The sequence below is a fragment of the Schistocerca cancellata genome, chromosome 8, assembly GCF_023864275.1.
Source record: "Schistocerca cancellata isolate TAMUIC-IGC-003103 chromosome 8, iqSchCanc2.1, whole genome shotgun sequence".
Lineage (NCBI taxonomy): Eukaryota > Metazoa > Arthropoda > Insecta > Orthoptera > Acrididae > Schistocerca > Schistocerca cancellata.
In genome coordinates this window covers 547265070-547286000 of record NC_064633.1, presented here as the reverse complement: position 1 = coordinate 547286000, position 20931 = coordinate 547265070, and the positions used below count along the sequence as shown (strand labels likewise).

Below are 20931 nucleotides of genomic sequence, written 5' to 3'. Positions count from 1 at the left end.
TACAGTGAATGGTATGACACCATTAATAAATATAGACCTCAATCAGAAGCATATAGCTAAGGTAGAATATTCCAAATTTTTAGGTGTGTCCATTGATGAGAGATTAAATTGGAAGAAACACATTGATGATCTGCTGAAACGTTTGAGTTCAGCTACTTATGCAATAAGGGTCATTGCAAATTTTGGTGATAAAAATCTTAGTAAATTAGCTTACTACGCCTATTTTCACTCGTTGCTTTCATATGGCATCATATTTTGGGGTAATTCATCACTGAGGAATAAAGTATTTATTGCACAAAAGCGTGTAATCAGAATAATAGCTGGAGTCCACCCAAGATCATCCTGCAGACATTTATTTAAGGATCTAGGGATATTCACAGTAGCTTCTCAGTATATATACTCTCTTATGAAATTTGTTATTAACAACCAAACACAATTCAAAAGTAATAGCAGTGTGCATAACTACAATACTAGGAGAAAGGATGATCTTCACTATTCAAGATTAAATCTAACTTTGGCACAGAAAGGGGTGAATTATACTGGCACAAAAGTCTTTGGTCACTTACCAAATAGTATCAAAAGTCTGACAGATAACCAACAAGTATTTAAGAAGAAATTAAAAGAATTTCTGAATGACAACTCCTTCTACTCCATAGAGGAATTTTTAGATATAAATTAAAAAAAATATTAATAAAAAAATAAAAAAAAATAAAAATAAAAAAACAAAAAATGAAAAAGTTGTTATATTAACTTAAGTATGTTGTTAAATTAACTTAATTATGTCTTGTATTGGAAAATTTGACTCGTTCCTCATCATTACGAAATATCGTATTCATGATCCATGGAACTAGTATTAATCTAATCTAATCTTCTGTGGGAGGTTCTGGGTTTGGGGGATAAGGAAGTGGCTCTGGTTATTTGCTTCTGTACCAGGTCTGGAGGGTAGTTGCGGGATGTGAAAGCTGTTTTCAGGATGTTGGTGTAATGGTTCAGGGATTCTGGACTGGAGCAGATTCATTTGCCATGAAGACCTAGGCTGTAGGGAAGGGACCGTTTGATATGGAATGGGTGGCAGCTGTCATAACGGAGGTACTGTTGCTTGTTGGTGGGTTTGATGTGGACGGATGTGTGAAGCTGGCCATTAGACAGATGGAGGTCAACGTCGAGGAAAGTGGCATGGGATTTGGAGTAGGACCAGGTGAATCTGATGGAACCAAAGGAGTTGAGGTTGGAGAGGGAATTCTGGACTTCTTCACTGTGAGTCCAGATCATGAAGATGTCATCAATAAATCTGTACCAAACTTTGGGTTGGCAGGCCTGGGTAACCAAGAAGACTTCCTCTACGTGACCCATAAATAGGTTGGTGTATGAGGGGGCCATCCTGGTACCCATGGCTGTTCCCTTTAATTGTTGGTATGTCTGGCCTTCGAAAGTGAAGAAGTTGTGAGTTAGGATGAAGCTGGCTAAGGAAATGAGGAAAGAGGTTTTAGGTTGGGTGGCAGGTGATCGGCGTGAAAGGAAGTGCTCCATCGCAGCGAGGTCCTGGACATGTGGGATATTTGTGTATAAGGAAGTGGCATCAATGGTTACAAGGATGGTTTCCAGGGGTAACAGTTTTGGTAAGGATTCCAGGCGTTCAAGAAAGTGGTTGGTGTCTTTGATGAAGGATGGGAGACTGCATGTAATGGGTTGAAGGTGTTGATCTACGTAGGCAGAGACACGTTCTGTGGGGGCTTGGTAACCAGCTACAATGGGGCGGCCGGGATGATTGTGTTTGTGAATTTTAGGAAGTAGGTAGAAGGTATGGGTGCGGGGTGTCGGTGGTGTCAGGAGGTTGATGGAGTCAGGTGAAATGTTTTGTAGGGGGCCTAAGGTTCTGAGGATTCCTTGAAGCTCCGCCTGGACATCAGGAATGGGATTACCTTGGCAAACTTTGTATGTAGTGTTGTCTGAAATCTGACGCCACATACTCCCAATGATCAAGTACCACAGTCGTGGAACCTTTGTCCGCCGGAAGAATGACGATGGATCGGTCAGCCTTCAGATCACGGATAGCCTGGGCTTCAACTGTGATGATGTTGGGAGTAGGATTAAGGTTTTTCAAGAAGGATTGAGAGGCAAGGCTGGAAGTGAGAATTTCCTGGAAGGTTTGGAGAGGGTGATTTTGAGGAAGAGGAGGTGGGTCCCGCTGTGACGGAGGACGGAACTGTTCCAGGCAGGGTTCAATTTGGATAGTGTCTTGGGGAGTTGGATCATTAGGAGTAGGATTAGGATTATTTTTCTTTGTGGCAAAGTGATATTTCCAGCAGAGAGTACGAGTGTAGGGCAGTAAATCTTTGACAAGGGCTGTTTGGTTGAATCTGGGAGTAGGGCTGAAGATGAGGCCTTTGGGTAGGACAGAGGTTTCGGATTGGGAGAGAGGTTTGGAGGAAAGGTTAACTACTGAATTGGGGTGTTGTGGTTCCAGATTGTGTTGATTAGAATTTTGAGGTTTTGGGGGAAATGGAGCTGGGCGTGGGAGATTGAGTAGATGGGAGAGACTGGGTCTGTGTGCAATGAGAGGAGGTTGAGGTTTGCTGGAAAGGTTGTGGAGGGTGAGTGAATTGCCTTTCCAGAGTTGGGAAACCAGGAGATTGGATAGTTTTTTGAGGTGGAGGGTGGCATGCTGTTCTAATTTGCAGTTGGCCTGTAGGAGGATGCTCTGAACAACCGGTGTGGATGTGGGAGAGGAAAGATTCAGGACTTTTGTTAAGGATAGGAGTTGACAGGTGTGTTCATTGGCTGAGTTGATGTGTAGGTGAAGGATTAGGCGGGTGAGGGCTGTGGATTGTTCAGTTTGGAACTGGTATAGAGACTGATGGAAAGACGGGTTACAGCCAGAGATGGCAACTTTAAGTGTGAGGCCTTTGGGGGTAATGCCAAATGTCAGACAAGCCTGAGTAAATAAAATATGGGAGCGTAATCTGGCTAGGGCGAAGGCATGTTTGCGGAGGGAATGTAAATAAAACTTAATGGGGTCGTTGTGGGGATGTTGTGAGGGTGACATGATATTAGAATGTGGAAAGTGTAACATGAGGCTCAAATGAAAATAAAAATATATGGGAAGAGATAAAGGTGAACTAGAAAGCAACTGGAGATCTGGTAATTTCTACTTGTTTTAGTTGTCCTTTGTACTTTGGTAACCATTGTTGCCACAGCTGTGTCATGGTCACTGACACAATTTTCAGTTTCAAACCTCAAAGAGGTCAGGTCTATTTGTTGCCATTAGCCCCAATATATTTCCATCTTGAGTGGGTTTCCTAACTATCTATTCTAGGTAGTTTTCTGAGAAGGCATTTAGTAAAGTTTCACAGGATGTCTTACCATGCTCACTAGTAGCAAAACTGTAATTTTCCCATTTAATTGTTGGATGATTAAAGTGTCCACCAATGATTACAATACAACTGGGGAATTTGCGTACAAGTGAATTCAGGTTTTCTTTAAAGTTTTTGGTTACGTCAGAGTCTTGTGGACATAGAAGGATCCAATTCTCATTTTATGCCCACCACTGATACTGAGTCTTGCCCAAACAATGTCAATGCAGCTTCAGTTTCTATCTTGGTGCATTCGAGTTTCTTGTCTACTGTGACAAATACACCAGCCCCATTTCCCTCTTGCCTATTCTTTCAATATACACTTAAATTATCCCCAAAAATCTCACTGCTATCAATTTCAGTTTTCAACCATCTTTCTGTACCTTGTACTATGTGGGCTGCTCCGCTTATTGTGAGCACTTCAAACTCTGGTACTTTGTTGCGAATGCTTCGGCAGTTTACCATTAGGATTTTAATACTCTCACCTGCGGGAGACAAAACATGGTTCAAATGACTCTAAGCACTATGGGACTTAACATCTGAGGTCACCAGTCCCCTAGACTTAGAACTACTTACACCTAACTAACCTAAGGACATCTCACACATCCATGTCCGAGGCACGATTCGAACCTGTGACTGTAGCAGCAGCACGGTTCCAACCTGAAGTGCCTAGAGCCGCTCGGCCACAGCGGCCGTCTGTGGAAGAGACATCTTTTGATCTTCACTGATACTTCTGGTTTTCCTATCATTATCTGGATTGAATGGAGAGTTGCCTAATCTAAAAACACCTTGTGTGCACCCCACACACAGTCAGCTACCTGAGTAACAGCCTCTGAGGTGTAGTGCACACCTGACCTATTTAGGGGAACCCTTCAGTTTTCAACCCAGTGGCACAAGTCCAGGAAGTCGCAGCCTAGCTCGTCATTGAACCTTCATGGTCTCTGGTTCAGTCCTTCCACCTGACCCAGAACCAAATGGCCACAATCAGTTCTGGGGACAATGCTACAAATTGTGGTCTTTGTTGAAACTCCACACACAATGCTGGACGTCTCAACCTCTCTGCCCAGAATGACCTCGGAGCCCAGACAACAGGCATGATTTGTTCTCTTTGCAGTCTGCAAAATTAATTTCTTGATAGATGAAAGAATTGAAATTGTGGAAGCATACATGAAAAAAGATTCGATTAAGGAAACTCTTGAAATTTTCAGGGTCAAGTATCCATAAAAGAGAGTAATACAGAGTCTGTATAAAAACTGGTACACCTATGGATCTGCGTAAAATGTAAAATGACAAGGAATTCCTTCAGTTTGCACACCAGAAGTTATTGCAGACATTTGCCAGAGAATTATTCAGAGTGCAAAGAAGTCTACACATACATGTTGGCCCCAACAGGCGCATGTAAGTAGGAGTAGTTGTCAGCAGATATTGAAAAGTCTTAATTTGAAGCCATGTCATGTGACAGTTGTGCAGCAATTACAGGAGGATGACAGTCAGCAACATGCAGATTACTGCATTTGCCTTTTGTTACACACGTTCCATTACACCATGAGTGATGAAGCATGGTTTCATATTTTTCAGTTACCGTGAATTCACAGACCATGAAGTAGTGGGCACAGAGAAGCCTAACACTGTGTTTCAGAAACCACAACATGATGAAAAAAAATTGGCATTTTGCTGCAGTGCAACAAAAATGTGCATCACTGGACCGATATTTTTTGACAGTTGCCTCAATATAGTTGCATATATGGAAATTTCTGACACATTTTGTGCTCAACTCGCTGAATATGAAACACAATACTGCTTCTTCCAGCAAGAAAGTGGAACGTGTCACAAGTCTAAGGTATACCTGGAATAAGTCCATGATGTCTTCACCAAGGAATGAACTGTCTGCAAACATTTATGGCCACCACATTTACCGAATCTAACAACAAGTGATTTTTTTCTGCAGTGACACTCGAAAGGCAAGATCTATGAAATAACTTCACACACAACACAGGAACCAAAAGACATCAGCCATGAAGTTGCCAATATCAATATCCAAACTTTATGCTGGATGTATCTGAATATGCTTGGACGACACAGCGGTGTATCGATGTTGCAAGTGGGCACTTTTAACATCTTCTGTAAAGTTATTTTTCACTTTAAGTCCATTTCAGCCCTTCATTTCTGTAATGTCACTGCATTTCCTTTATACTTACATGGGCTACTTTTATCCACAGCACCATCATAATGGTTTTCAGCAGAAATAGAATATAAGTTTATCGAAGAATAAACTCCAATTTCTCTAGGAAAGTAGTAGTGCATTACCCCGCATTTGCACCTTATGGTTACAACCACTGTTTATATTCGAAAACATGCAATTGGAGGAATGGTACCCACTCTCCAGATAGGCAGCCAGCTCGTGGTCCTCAGCCTGCTGTGCTAGCATCCTCGGTGTGTTGCCGTGGCGATCCTGGATGGTGAGGGAGGCCCCCCCAGCTACCAGCATGCAGCATATGCTGCGGCGTTTGTGGGCAGCTGCTTTGTGCAATGCTGTTTGTCCCCTGCAATAAAATAAGCCATATTTAGCAGAAATCATACTGAGCACCAGAAACTGGAAGTAACGTATTTAAAAAAAAAAAAAAAAAGAAAAAAGAAAAGAAAAATCATTTTGTCATTTGTAGATGACAAGCTGAGTAAAGTATATTTCATTTGACATTGTCGATGTAGTCTTCAGTATGAAGACTGGTTCATCCAGTGTTTCCATCTCTGCAGAACTAGTGCAACCTACATCCCTTAAGACTTGCGTAAGTATTGCAGCCTTCATCTACTTATTTACCCCTACATTTCCCTCCATAACCAAACTGATGATTTCTTCACAGCTCAGGACATGTCCTATCAGCCGGTATCTTCTTTTAGTCAGGATGTGCCATAAATATCTTTTACCCAAATTGATTCTGCGTGTCGTCTTCATTAATTACTTGATCTACCCCCTAACCTTCAGCATTCTTCTGTAGCAACTCATTTAAAAAGCTTCAACTCTCTTCTTTTTGAACTGTTTATCATTCACATTGTGCTTCTGTATACTATTCTGGTGTAACCACAAATGTCAGAAAGGAGGTGTGAAACGAAAGACGAGAGCAGGCTGTGAAGAATCGGTGGCCAATGGTGCACAGAATCGGACCACACCGTGCCACGCCATGCGCGCCCCCACAGCATACAAATACAGCTCCTACTAGCCTCGGCCGCACATGATTGGCCCAAATCTGCAATGTGATTAGTGCTACGCTGTCAGATCAAGTGTTTCCTTGGACTCTGTGTGCAGCAAGAACTGTTCTCATAACATGTAAGCTTTCACAGCCGGCGTCTTCATTAATTAAAACTTCCGGGCTGAATTGCCGTGGTCCATATATAAAACTTCTTCTCCTGCCTGATGTTTCGTTGCCTACTGTGGGCAACATCTTCTGAGGTTAGTCGGCGACTGGCTGCTAGGCGCTGGTGGTCCCGCTTGTATAGAGCGCTTAGATGGCGCTACCACTCATCACGTGCTTTCGACTTTAAAACTAGCTCTGGCTAGTGCCATCTCTCTCGATTACAGGTAATCGATTGTCACTTCGTTGGTACAAAGTCGACCGCTGTATCTTGTCTAGTTTTGATTAAAGGATTAAAACTAGATAAGATATGGCGGTCGACTTTGTACCAACCAAGTGACAATTGATTACCTGTAATCGAGAGAGATGGCACTATCCAGAGAGAGTTTTAAAGTCGAAAGCATGTGACGAGTGGTGGTGCCATCTAAGTGCTCTATATAAGTGGGACACCACCAGCGCCTAGCAGCCAGTCGCCCACTCACCTCAGAAGATGTTGCCCGCAGTAGGCAACAAAATGTCAGGAAGGAGAAGAAGTTTTATATATGGAGCACGGCAATTCAGCCCGGAAGTTTTAATTAATGTAGAACTGTTCTGTTTTCACATTGCCTCTTGCTAGTGACACTTGCTGTAGTCAAGTGAAGTATTGTCAATTTACTTTTCTGGAAATAAAACTTCTAATGTTATATGTTGGAAAATATTGTATAGCATTCCAAGAATGCTGCATCCCATAAGAACCGTATTAGTGATGAGTGGGCGAGAACCCACAACTGGGGGAGCCCATTCTTGTCGCCAGTTGTGGGGTCTTGCCCACTCGTCACTTATAGGGTGCCTTACTTATATATGTATGCCCTATATTAAAATGCTATAACATCAATTTATCACTCCTGTCTATATAATAACAGCTTCCAGTTGAATTCGTGTAAACCCCACAAAATGTCATCGTGCCTCAAAAACTTTTAAGGTAAAATAAAAAACTGATGATAGGATATAAATTGCTAACATGTTTGTGTAAAAGAAAATCTAAAGTAATTGTTACTTGAACAAAGTGAAAAATTCTGTCCAACTGAATTGCCAATATTGGTGGCTTATTAAAATACAACTATTAATTTCTACATTAGTATCTCAGAAGCAAAGATAGTGAATTCTGTGGCCACACTACATAATTTCAGATTTATAAACAATGCACACCTTATGGATAAGTAGCACCTAATGAAAGTTAAACATCTTATTCAACTTAAGAGGCACTCTGACTCTTGTGATACATTACATTACAAAGCAAACACGTCTGGCCACCAGGTGGCTGAAGTGGACAGTGTATATAGAGTCACTGTTGTTGTTGTTGTTGTTGTTGTTGTGGTCTTCAGTCCAGAGACTGGTTTGATGCAGCTCTCCATGCTACTCTGTCCTGTGCAAGCTTCTTCATCTCCTAGTCCCTACTGCAACCTATATCCTTCTGAATCTGTTTCGTGTATTCATCTCTTGGTCTCCCTCTACGATTTTTACCCTCCACCCTGCCCTCCAATACTAAATTGGTGATCCCTTGATGCCTCAGAATATGCCTACCAACTGATCCCTTCTTATAGTCAAGTTGTGCCACAAATTTCTCTTCTCACCAATTCTATTCAATACTTCATTAGTTAAGTGATCTACCCATCTAATCTTCAGCATTCTTCTGTAGCACAACATTTTGAAAGCTTCTATTCTCTTCTTGTCCATACTATTTACCGTCCATGTTTCACTTCCATACATGGCTACACTCCATACAAATACTTTCAGAAACAACTTCCCGACACTTACATCTATACTCTATGTTAACAAATTCCTCTTCTTCACAAACGCTTTCCTTGCCATTGCCAGTCTACATTTTATATCCTCTCTACCTTAACCATCATCAGTTACAGGGTGTATACGGGGACAAGGAAAAAAAAATCCCGGATTATTCCCGGATTTCTCCCGGATATCCCGTTTAAAAAATACGCTTTTTCCCGGGTGAAAATACACTTTTTCTGTGCTAAGTAACAGATTTTCCGTAATTTTCCCTCGGAACTGTAAAACTTATCAATTATTTGAATGGTTAACGTTTCATACAATCGCGTAGAACTTCCCGAAAAAAAAAAAGAGAAAAAAGAAAAAAAGACGGGCAGAGAAGTTTTGGAGAGACTTTTAATAAAAAATAAAAATAAAAAAAATAAAAGGAGAGAAGCGTTGGAAAGACCTTTGATTTGCAGCAACATATACGTTTCATATTTTCGTATTACGAAAGTATAAATTCGAATGCACCAAACAAAGCGCGTTAGTTTGCGGAGCGTTGAAACCGAGGTTGCGATGTCATTTTGTAAGCGAGTCATATCTCAAGCCACGAGATCTCGCCAGCCGATGACAGCAGATATTCAGAGCAAAGGACACGTGTTATAGTCAGCCAATAGCAAGATCACTGGTTACATGGCGCGAACACGCAAGAGGAAAAGTTAACGGTTTACATTAATGTACACAGTACCGTATATCTACAATAAAAGCTAAGCTTTCACATATAATATTAGTCTCTAAGATTAACACGCTACAACAGAAGCTTAGCTTTCACATGTAATATTGATCTTTTTTGCGTGTGTTATACTTTAAGATACATCACACAAATGTGGCAGTAAATTTAATATTATGACATAAATGTCTCGGCTCGAAATTCTTGTAAGTGGCTGGTCCTCAAACTGTTCAGTTTTGAACGCTCTGTGATTTAGATATCCATCCCACTTTCTCACACGTAACATAATTCATCTTGCGTAAAAAGAAATTTACTTTGAAAGTAACGCTTTTCTACATCTACATCTACATCCATACTCCGCAAGCCACCTGACGGTGTGTGGCGGAGGGTACCTTCAGTACCTCTATCGGTTCTCCCTTCTATTCCAGTCTCGTATTGTTCGTGGAAAGAAGGATTGTCGGTATGCCTCTGTGTGGGCTCTAATCTCTCTGATTTTATCCTCATGGTCTCTTCGCGAGATATACGTAGGAGGGAGCAATATACTGCTTGACTCTTCGGTGAAGGTATGTTCTCGAAACTTTGACAAAAGCCCGTACCGAGCTACTGAGCGTCTCTCCTGCAGAGTCTTCCACTGGAGTTTATCTATCATCTCCGTAACGCTTTCGCGATTACTAAATGATCCTGTAATGAAGCGCGCTGCTCTCCGTTGGATCTTCTCTATGTCTTGTATCAACCCTATCTGGTACGGATCCCACACTGCTGAGCAGTATTCAAGCAGTGGGCGAACAAGCGTACTGTAACCTACTTCTTTTGTTTTCGGATTGCATTTCCTTAGGATTCTTCCAATGAATCTCAGTCTGGCATCTGCTTTACCGACAATCAACATTATATGATCATTCCATTTTAAATCGCTCCTAATGCGTACTCCCAGATAATTTATGGTATTAACTGCTTCCAGTTGCTGACCTGCTATTTTGTAGCTAAATGATAAAGGATCTATCTTTCTGTGTATTCGCAGCACATTACACTTGTCTACATTGAGATTCAGTTGCCATTCCCTGCACCATGCGTCAATTCGCTGCAGATCCTCCTGCATTTCAGTACAATTTTCCATTGTTACAACCTCTCGATACACCACAGCATCATCTGCAAAAAGCCTCAGTGAACTTCCGATGTCATCCACCAGGTCATTTATGTATATTGTGAATAGCAACGGTCCTATGACACTCCCCTGCGGCACACCTGAAATTACTCTTACTTCGGAAGACTTCTCTCCATTGAGAATAACATGCTGCGTCCTGTTATCTAGGAACTCCTCAATCCAATCACACAATTGGTCTGATAGTCCATATGCTCTTACTTTGTTCATTAAACGACTGTGGGGAACTGTATCGAACGCCTTGCGGAAGTCAAGAAACACGGCATCTACCTGTGAACCCGTGTCTATGGCCCTCTGAGTCTCGTGGACGAATAGCGCGAGCTGGGTTTCACATGACCGTCTTTTTCGAAACCCATGCTGATTCCTACAGAGTAGATTTCTAGTCTCCAGAAAAGTCATTATACTCGAACACAATACGTGTTCCAAAATTCTACAACTGATCGACGTTAGAGATATAGGTCTATAGTTCTGTACATCTGTTCGACGTCCCTTCTTGAAAACGGGGATGACCTGTGCCCTTTTCCAATCCTTTGGAACGCTACGCTCTTCTAGAGACCTACGGTACACCGTTCGCAATACTATCCAAAGACTGTTAGAAATATGTTCGATTTACCAGTTTCCAGAGAGCGCCAGAAAACAGGCATTATTGTGCGTGTGCAACTGCAGTGGTGTAGAAAGCCCGTATGTTCGTGTGTATAAAGCACTAAAAGAGCTTACATTACACCATAAAAGAAACAGGGCATCAGAGGGTACTCCAAAGAGCATCGGAATTTCGTAAACCATACTAAAATGCACAATTCGGCTTGAAGTGCGAATTAGCTTTTTCCAGATTCACAATGAAGTATGTCCCATTTGATATTAAGCTTTTCAGTGTGGTTTTTGGGATGTAAATTTTCTACGATCTCATTTTTGGTTCTTTATTATGGCATAATGCCATGTATGGCAGAAGATGACAACGTGCACTTGAAATTCAGCGAAAAGTTGGAACTAGCCAATACTGTAGAATGAAACACTTCGTTTCAAAAAAAAAATGATTGCCTCAGCGGAAAGATTAATAAAGCCAAATTTCTTTAGCAAACTTGCAAAAATAACTTCACTATTCTGCAAGGCGATTAATGCTTGACTGCTACTAACTTGGAAATAAAATCAGAAAACTGAAATTAATAATATATTTTTGCCCTCCATAATTATGTGAATGTATTTTAATTCACTTGATAGCTCCCCGGCCACAGAAATCCGTTTTGTTTTCATTTGACTTGGGAGCTGTACACGAAGAGAAGCAGCGAAATGACTTAACGTAAACACGCGTCACGTGGAGGTTAACCCCCTCCCCACTACAACTCGAACGACTCTGTGCAAGCGTGAATCTGGCAGCTATGGCGCGCGAGAAAAATTTTTCTCGTTTGCATCTGGCTGCTTGCTACTGCTACCGACACAGCTAACAGCCAAACTTCAAGTAGCGGGAGAAGGTACTGCTTATACGCGAGTCAAATGCGCATGCGCAACAGACTGCTGGCAATTGGTCTAACGAACCTAATGTGAACAGTTGTGACGTCATGCTCATAGCAAGCAGTTTATTGTTACGAAGAATTACAGTCTGCGCCCTACGGCCTTTGACATATTTTTGCTATTTGCAAACGCTTGTGCGTGCACGGTTTTTTGTTGTTGTAAATTGCACATTTCCTTTGACACTAAGTTTTATTTTTTTCCCCTCTCGTTTATATTTTATTGCTGCAGTATCATTCTCCAGTAGCAGGATACAATAACATTCTTTGCTAGAGAATCAATTCTGCAGCCAAAATTAAAAAAATTTAACTGAAAGCTAAAACAATGAAAAATTCCCGGAATTCCGAAAAATTCCCGGGTTTTTCCCGGTTTTCTCCCGGATGAAAAAATTCCCGGGTTTTTCCCGGATTTCCCGGTTGTCCCGGGTCGTATACACCCTGAGTTATTTTGCTCCCCAAAGTAGCAAAATTCATTTACTACTTTAAGCGTCTCATTTCTAATCTAATTCCCTCAGCATCACTCGATTTAATTCAACTACATTCCATTATCCTCGTTTTGCTTTTGTTGATGTTCATCTTATATCCTCCTTTCAAGACATTGTCCATTCCATTCAGCTGCTCTTCCAGGTCCTTTGCTGTCTCTGACAGAATTACAATGTCATCGGCGAACCTCAAAGAAAGTATGATCTCTCATATCATTTTAATGTGGAACTACACTGTGAAAAGGATAGTTGCTACTCACTGTATTGCAGAGATGATGAGTCACAGACAGGCACAATAAAATGACTGTCAGAAAGTGAGCTTTTGGCTAACAAGGTCTTTTTCTAATCCAGTACAATACTCAGTGTCCATCCTTATTTCTTTTCTTTCCTATGTTGACAAAGGCCTTGTTGACTGAAAGCTCACTTCCTGCCAGTCTTTTTGTTGTGCCTTTCTGCGACTCAGCATCTCCACTATATTATAAGTAGCAACTATCCTTTTCACAATACGGTAACACTCAACCCTCAATTTTCCATTGTTTAATGTGCAGCTAATATTCTCCTCCATAAATATTTTAATTGCAGCCTAAACTTATTACATGAAAATAAACATTATTGTTTACAGTGTACATTGTTGTTCATCCAAACGCGTGTAGCATGAATCAAGACACTACATTTACAATATATTTTAAAAATACCAAAAACTGCAACTGATACATATGCAGAAAAAAAAACATATGACTGGATTATTAACATGTTCTTTAATGATAGAATAAACCAAAGGTAATGGTGCTACATATATAGGGAAGAACAGAACTTTATTTTGAGGCCCAAAGAGGATGAAACCCTTTATACAATATCCTAGATAGAAGGCCATATATAAAATACAGTAATGACAGTGATAACAGCAAACAATATTGACAATGAAAACACACAATGTGACACAGCTGTAGATATTACCCAAAGCCTACCATATTTGTATGAAATAGCAAATGTGACATTCTTCTCTGACAGACATCTGCCCATACATTTGCCAAGGCAAAGACAAAAACATAGACTGTAGTGTGCGATGCCTATGTGAGGTGCATAATTACAGGAATGGCAATCCACAAAAAGTACTGTGTCGCACACACATCAGTCGTATTGTTTTCATGCAAATAAAATAATTCCTGAAGAAAGCACTGCTGAATAAGAAAATAATTACTGCAAGATAACCAAAAGCTTCATCAGTTGTCACATTAAGTGTGGCTAAATATTGAAATTACATAAGAGGAAGCAGTTCTAAAGCACTGAAAGGCACACTTAAAATACAGTTGTCTACGCCAAAGTTCTGGAAACTCCATTTAATCATTCACCCAAAAAATCATTCGAAAACAAAACAACCACACCTGCACTTCAAGAAAAATGATTTGTACTGTAAATAGAAACATACTTAAAACTGTATAAAATGCCATGACTGTTTTCAAACAATAAAAACAAAATGACACCTGCTGCACCATTGAATTGACAGCCCAGTACATCTTCCGTATGAAACATTCAAAATCACATATAGTGAAAACACATCAAGAATGATGACGTACAGTAGTGGCTGTAAGTACAGTGCGAGTCAAAAAGTACTTCATAATTTTGGAATGGTACAGAAATTTACAGAGATAACTAACAGAATCAGTAGCTATATCATTTTGTAGCAAACAACCTCACGTTTCACATAAAAGTGTCGAGTATAATTTTGATTTGATGAATCTGTTATCTGTGATGCAGCGAACGTTCCAATGGTAGTCACTTTCTTCCCACACTCGTTGCAGCAAATTGGGCGTAACTGCACAACGGCATAGTACATTTGATTTTTCAAGTCGGCTAAACTGTTTAGTAGGGGAAGAACATAGGCGCCATTTTCAATAAAACTGCAGAGAAAGAAATCCAGTGGTATCTAGCCTGGGGAGTGAGGTGGCCATGCAACTGGCCCTTCACAGACAACCCACCAACTCGGCAAGCAATTATCGAGGAAACCTTGAACTTGTGCCTAGAGTAAATTGCAGGTCTGCTTGGATGTCCTTTACAGTGTTCGGTGTGAAATTTAAGCTGAACAGTTGTTGCAGAATTCATTTCATGAAACCAAAACAGACAATTTTAACAAACCCAGTCCTTGAAATTGGTACAAATCAAAAGATATTAAAAAAATTGTATTTATTGATGATACTTGGTCTTTTTAATAAATAATAATCTGGCAAAAACCTTACTTAATAAAAATTAAATTTTATATGGTTATTGCTAAAACATCTATTGTTGCAAATGCTATTTACTCTCTCAGACTGACATCATCAGATTAGTAGAAAGTGCTCACAGTATACGGAGATATATTTTGCTCAGTGTATTGGCAATAATTAACTAATGTGTCTCTACATTTAAGAACATTAATGGCTATGATGACAATTCGCATATTGACAAGTTTTACACTGTTTATACATATGACATATTCACCTTCATATTGCAGTGCACCCAGCTCATAAAAATGTCCAAAATAGCTGTAAATCACTGTTCAGGTTGTAAACTGTATACAATGTACTGGTGCTAAAAATTTATGCACAGCTCAAGAAAGAACCCAAAAAAGAGACTGAAGACCCTCTAGTATAGAACTGCAGTGCACTACAATGCTCTTGGCATTCTGCAACGTTATGTACTGACTTAGTGCATATTTCGTGATAAACGTATTTCATTCTTAGATACACAATGTAACTAATATAGTTCTATGGGCCACCTCACTATATTTTTTTAGCACCTGTATGTTATACCAATTTACAATCTGAACAGCGATTTTCAGCTGTTTTGGTCATTACATCATCCTGATATTTCAAGTGTGCTTTTAACAACACTGTAACTGCTTCCTTTTCTATTGGGTTATCGATATTGTGTAATTCCAATACTTAGCTACCCTTAATGTGACTACCGACTCGGCTTTTGGTGATTTTGTAGCCATTATTTTATTATTCAGCAGTGCTTTCTTCAGGAATTATTTTATTTCCATCTAAATGCAATGATGGATGTGTAGCCCACACAATATTTGTTGTGGACTGTCATTCTTGTAATTACACATTTCAACTCAGCATTGCACATAACAGTCTATGTTTTCATCATTACTTTGGCAAATGTATGGGGAGATGTCTCCCACATGAGAATATTATGTTTAACATATATAAATTTCATACAAAAATGGTAGGCTTTGAACAACACCTACAGCCATGTCACATTGGATATTATCACTGTCGATGTTGCTTGCTGTTACCACTGTCATTACTGTTTTTTATACACGCATCAAAAAAGTTTTTCATCACCCCGATTCCTAGAACTCCTAAAGATGGAAGTTGACTGTGGATATTGTATCACAGACATAGTCCCTTTGACTGTTCAGAGATGTCACTAAACCCGCCCAAAGATGTAAATGACCAAGCACGAGCAGCGCCTATTACACGGATGAAGTCCCACAGCTGATCATTTCCAGTCATTCCACCAGGAAGGAGGTACATGGCTCATATTGTTGTCTGTAGTTCAACTATGCCTGGATGGTCAATACCATGGTTCGATCGTGTCCACATTGTTACTATGTGTCAGAAAGAGCTCTCAACAAAGGAAGTGTCCAGGCAGCCTCAGAGAAAACCAAAGCGATGTTGTTCGGACATGGAGGACATACAGAGAGACAGAAGCTGCCAATGACATGGCTCGCTCAGGCTGCTACCTACGTATTATGCCTCGGAGGAACCCAGACAGCAGCACCACCACGTTGAATGATGCTTTTCGTGCAGCCACAGGATGTCGTGTTATGACTCAAACTGTGCGCAGTAGGCTGCATGATGTGCAACTTTACTCCCAACGTCCTTGGTGAGGTCCATCTTTACAACCACGACACCATGCAGCGTGGTACAGATGGGTCCAACAACATGCTGAATGGACCGTTCAGGGTAGGCATCACGTTCCCTTCACTGATGAGTGTCGCATATGCCTTCAACCAAACAACTGTCAGAGATGTGTTTGGAGGCAACCCGGTCAGGCTGAACACCTTAGACACAAAGTCCAGTGAGTGCAGCAAGGAAGAGGTTCCCTGCTATTTTGGGGTGGCATTTTGTGGTGCCAACGTATGCCACTGGTGGTCATGGAAGGCACCATAAGGCTGTACGATATGTGAATGCCATCCTCTGACCGACAATGCAACAATATTGGTAGCACATTGGTGAGGCATTCATCTTCATGGACGACAATCTGCACCCCCATTGTTCACATCTTGTGAATGACTTCCTTCATGATAATGACATCGCTTGACTAGAGTGGCCAGCATGTTCTCCAGACATGAACCCATCGAAGTTGCCTGGGATAGATTGAAAAGGGCTATTTATGGACGACGTGACCCACCAACCACTGTGGGGGATCTACACCGAATCAACATTGAGGAGTTGGACAATCTGGACCAACAGTGCCTCGATGAAGTTGTGGGTAGTATGCCACGATGAATACAGGCATGTATCAATGCAAGAAGACATGCTAAGGGAATTAGAGATACCGTTGTGTACAGCAATCTGGACCACCACCACTGAAGGTCTCACTGTATGGCAGTACAACATGCAATGTGTGGTTTTCATGAGCAATAAAAAGGGCGGAAATGATGTTTATGTTGATCTCTATTCCAATTTTCTGCACAGGTTCCAGAACTCTCAGAACTGAGGTGATGCAAAACTTTTTAGATGTGTGTATATGGCCCTCTATTTAGGATAATTTAATTGAACAGATAAAAAATCTATTCACCAAGCACCAGCAGAACACATACATAAAAAGAAGTTATAACTAGGCAAGCTTTCAGAGAATGTGGCTCCTTCTAGCAGGAGGGATGAAGAGGAAGGAAGAGGGATGAAGGAAAAGGACTAGACGTCTGGGAAAAGGGGTAGATTTCGGGGAAAGTCACCCAGAACCACAGGTCAGGGGAGACTTACCGGATGGGATGAGAAAGAAAGACATTGTTGGGGACTGCACTGGATGAGATTTGAAACCTGAGAGCTTAAAGTTGGAAGACACGGTAATATGCAAGACAGAGATTACTGCTTAGACATCTTTCATGAGTTAACAAGAGTGAAAAATGAAAGAGGTGGGAGAGGGGTGTTGAAAAAAATAGTTGGTTAAGACAATGAAAGATGTAGAAAACTAAAACGTAGTGAAGAAAAAATAGTTACTGTGAAGAATTGCTCAGACAGAAGAAATTACTATAAATTAAGGCCAAGTGGGTGGTGTACGACAAGGACATGTTGCAGTGCTGGTTCCCACCTGCAGGGAAGAAATTGGATGGCACATGTGGTGAAACAGGCACTGAGATCGTGATTGTAATGTTGTAGAGCGTGCCCTGCAACAGGATATAGCATGTTGCCAGTATCCAATCTCTGCCTATGCCAATTCAGTCATAACTGATAATTTGGTGGTAGTCGTGCTGATGTAAAAGCCCAAACAGTGTTTACATAACACACGGTATATGACCTTCGTTTCGCAGGTGGCTCTCACTTTGATAAAATGTGTTTTGCCAGTTACAGGGCTGGTATAGGTGGTGGTAGGAGGGTGCATAGGACAAGTCTTGCAACAGGGACAGTCACAGGCATAGGAGCCATAGGGTATGGAGATGGGTGCAGAAGGAGCATAGGGTCTAACAAGAATACTGGAGAGATTGGGTGGGCAATGAAAAGCTATTCTAGTTGTGGTGGGTAAAATCTCAGACAGATTGGATCTCATTTTAGGGCATGATTTTAGGAAGCCGTGGCCTTATTGAAGTAGCTGATTAATACATTCCAGACCAGGATAATACTGTGTGACAAGTGGTGTGCTCTGAAGTTGTTTTTTGGAGCAATCAGCAGTACCATGATTGGATGTAACAGCCTCAGAAATCTGCTTTTGAACTAGGCTGGCAGGATAATTACATCCAGTGAAGGCTGAGATGAGAATAGTGGTGCATTTCTGTAAAGATGCATTGCTGTAAAGAGTCTGCATACAAAGAAATATGTTTGTCTCGAACGCCAAGAGTGTATGGGAGGGAACGTCTGACATGGAAAGGATGGCAACTGTCAAACTGTAAGTACTGTTGTTTGTTAGAAGGTTTAATGTGGACAAAATTGTGTAGCTGGCCTTCAGTGAGGGTGAGATCAATCTCAAGGAAAATGACACGGGATCTGGAATAGGACCATGTGAAATTTAATTGCAAGCATGTATTCAGAGATTGCAGGAATTATAACACCGTCAGTCTCATCATGAGTTTACATGGTAAAGATGTCATCAATGTATCTAAACCAAACGAGGAGCTGAAGACTTATGGATCCCTGGAAACCCCTCCAAGCGACTCATGAAAAGTTGGCACTGGAAGGAGCCATTGTAGTTTCCATAGCCGTACCCTTGATCTGTTTGTATGTCTGCCTCTCAAAGGTGAAGAAGCTGTTGATAAGTATAAAGCTGATTAAGGTGAATAGGAAGGATGTCATATGTTTGGAATCAGGTGGGCACTGAATGAGGAAACGTTCAGTAGCAGACAGACTATGCATATGGGGGAAGTTAGTATAGAGCGAGGTGGCATCAATGGTGACAAGCAAGGTATATGATGGGAGTGAAACATGTGCAAATTTCAGGTGATCTAGGAAATGGTTGGTATCTTTGATATAAGGAGGAAGTCTTTGTACTACGGGTTGCAGGTGCTGATCAAATAAGGCAGATATACGTTTGAGGTTATGACTAGCACATCCGCTGTGGATCTCACAACTTGCAGCTAGGCACTCTCCTTATTTTATATGTACTACCCTTATTAAACCACGTGTGAGAGAGAACAAGATATTTGCCATTGGTGCTGCAGTAGTGTGATTTTGTCTCTCTCACTTACATTTAAAGGGCTAAATGTAATTAAACTATTAGTCTGTGTATAATTAATAATTTTAACACTTCATTATTCAAAAGTAGTAATAAGGTAATGAGTCTGACTTTTACATTCTACATATCTTTAGTATTTCCATATTATATAAGCCCTTCTCTTGGCCAGTCAACAGAAGTAAGAGACACACGGTTTTTTGTTTTAAAAATCTCCCCACTGTTTATGTAATGATCTAGAAAATACTCTGAAAAAATGTGTCAGATGTAGCTTTCCATCTCGTTTAAATTTGTCTCAGTTGCTAATTGTAGGTCCTCGATTAACTCTCTTGACAGTCCAGTGCTTTTCCTTAATTCCTTTCATTTTTGAAAGTTCTTCCCATAGTCTTTGAAATTCCCCTTCATTTTTAACTAAATCAATTGCAAAATTAGGTGCCCTTACAGATGAGTCAATTCTCTCTTGAACCTTCTGCTCAATGATGTCATTTATTTGTTCCTCCAAACTAGTAAGAGTAGGATGGGGACTAACCATTACATTCAAATCCTTAGTCTGCTCTAATATGTGCAACTTTACCTTTGTGCCTGAGATTAGCTAATATACATTGTTAAACTCCTGTTCTGTAAATTCTTTCATTTGCTTCAAGTCATTACTTAATTCACGAAAATGCTCATTGTCTCCATTTCATAATAAACCACATTGCTTGTTCAGCTCTGCATGCAATCTGCAGTTAGTGTGCTTATAGCTGTTTGAAATTTTGAAATCTTAGCTCATCAAATTGGGCTTTCACACTAGACGTTAACTCTTTTCAGTTACTACTAGCACTCAACAACAAAAGTCAATAACTATTGAAAAGTCTCAGTTAAGTGCCTACCCACAACATGCTGAAAACCAGTATAGACCCACACAAGGTAAAACTCTGGTCAGTAAAATGGCTTTCGCCTTGTCTGTACTACAGATCATCGTGACCAACAAAGTGAAAAACCTACAAAAATGTTAACTTGAGTTTTACACAGGTCACCGTACTTCACTCTCAGCTCGTAATGCCATGCACCCCTTTTGTCATCTGGACTGATTGGTGGAGTGCACTGTGTTGCAGGCTCACGTGCTTGGCCATTGCAGCGGCTGCTAATGTTACAGGCACTGCTGTCGTAACTGTAGTCAGCTGCTTAGCGTTGATTCATCATGATTAAAGCAGTTATTATATTAAGAGAAGGAAAGTTGCTACTCACCATGTAGCGGAGATGCTGAGGCACAGATAGGCACAAGAAATAGACTCTCACAATTAAAACTGACCGTAATTATCCTCCCAATCTTGTACAAAAACGAATCTGTCGTGCCTTATCTCTCCAGTCTCCCACCACCTCCCAAGTCCCACCGTCTGGCCACAGAGGAGCATTCCCCTCATAACTCAATACCACCCAGGACTAGAGCAACTGAATTACATTCTCTACCAGGGTTTCAATTACCGCTTGTCGTGCCCTGAAATAAGAAATGTCCTGCCCACTGTCTTTCCCACCCCTCCCACAGTGGTATTCTGCTGTCCACCAAACCTACACAAAATACTCGTCCATCCTTACGCAACCCCTGTTCCCAATCCCTTACCCCATGACTCGTGTCCCTGTAACAGACCCAGATGAAATACCTGTCCCATACATGCTCGCACCACCACTCAAAGGCAGGGCTACCTGTGAAACCAGTCATGTGGCCTACAAGCTAAGCTGCAATC

General features: G+C 40.9%; 1 protein-coding gene across 4 annotated transcripts in view; it reads right to left on the bottom strand.

Annotated features, from left to right (window-relative positions):
- Window positions 1-20931, bottom strand: part of LOC126095046 (eye-specific diacylglycerol kinase) — a 1048134-nt gene that overhangs the window by 16650 nt on the left and 1010553 nt on the right. For all 4 annotated transcript variants that reach the window (XM_049909722.1, XM_049909721.1, XM_049909723.1 and 1 more), the window contains one exon: window positions 5733-5896. In XM_049909722.1, the coding sequence (XP_049765679.1) occupies window positions 5733-5896 (164 nt within the window). The remainder of the gene's footprint in view (window positions 1-5732; window positions 5897-20931) is intronic.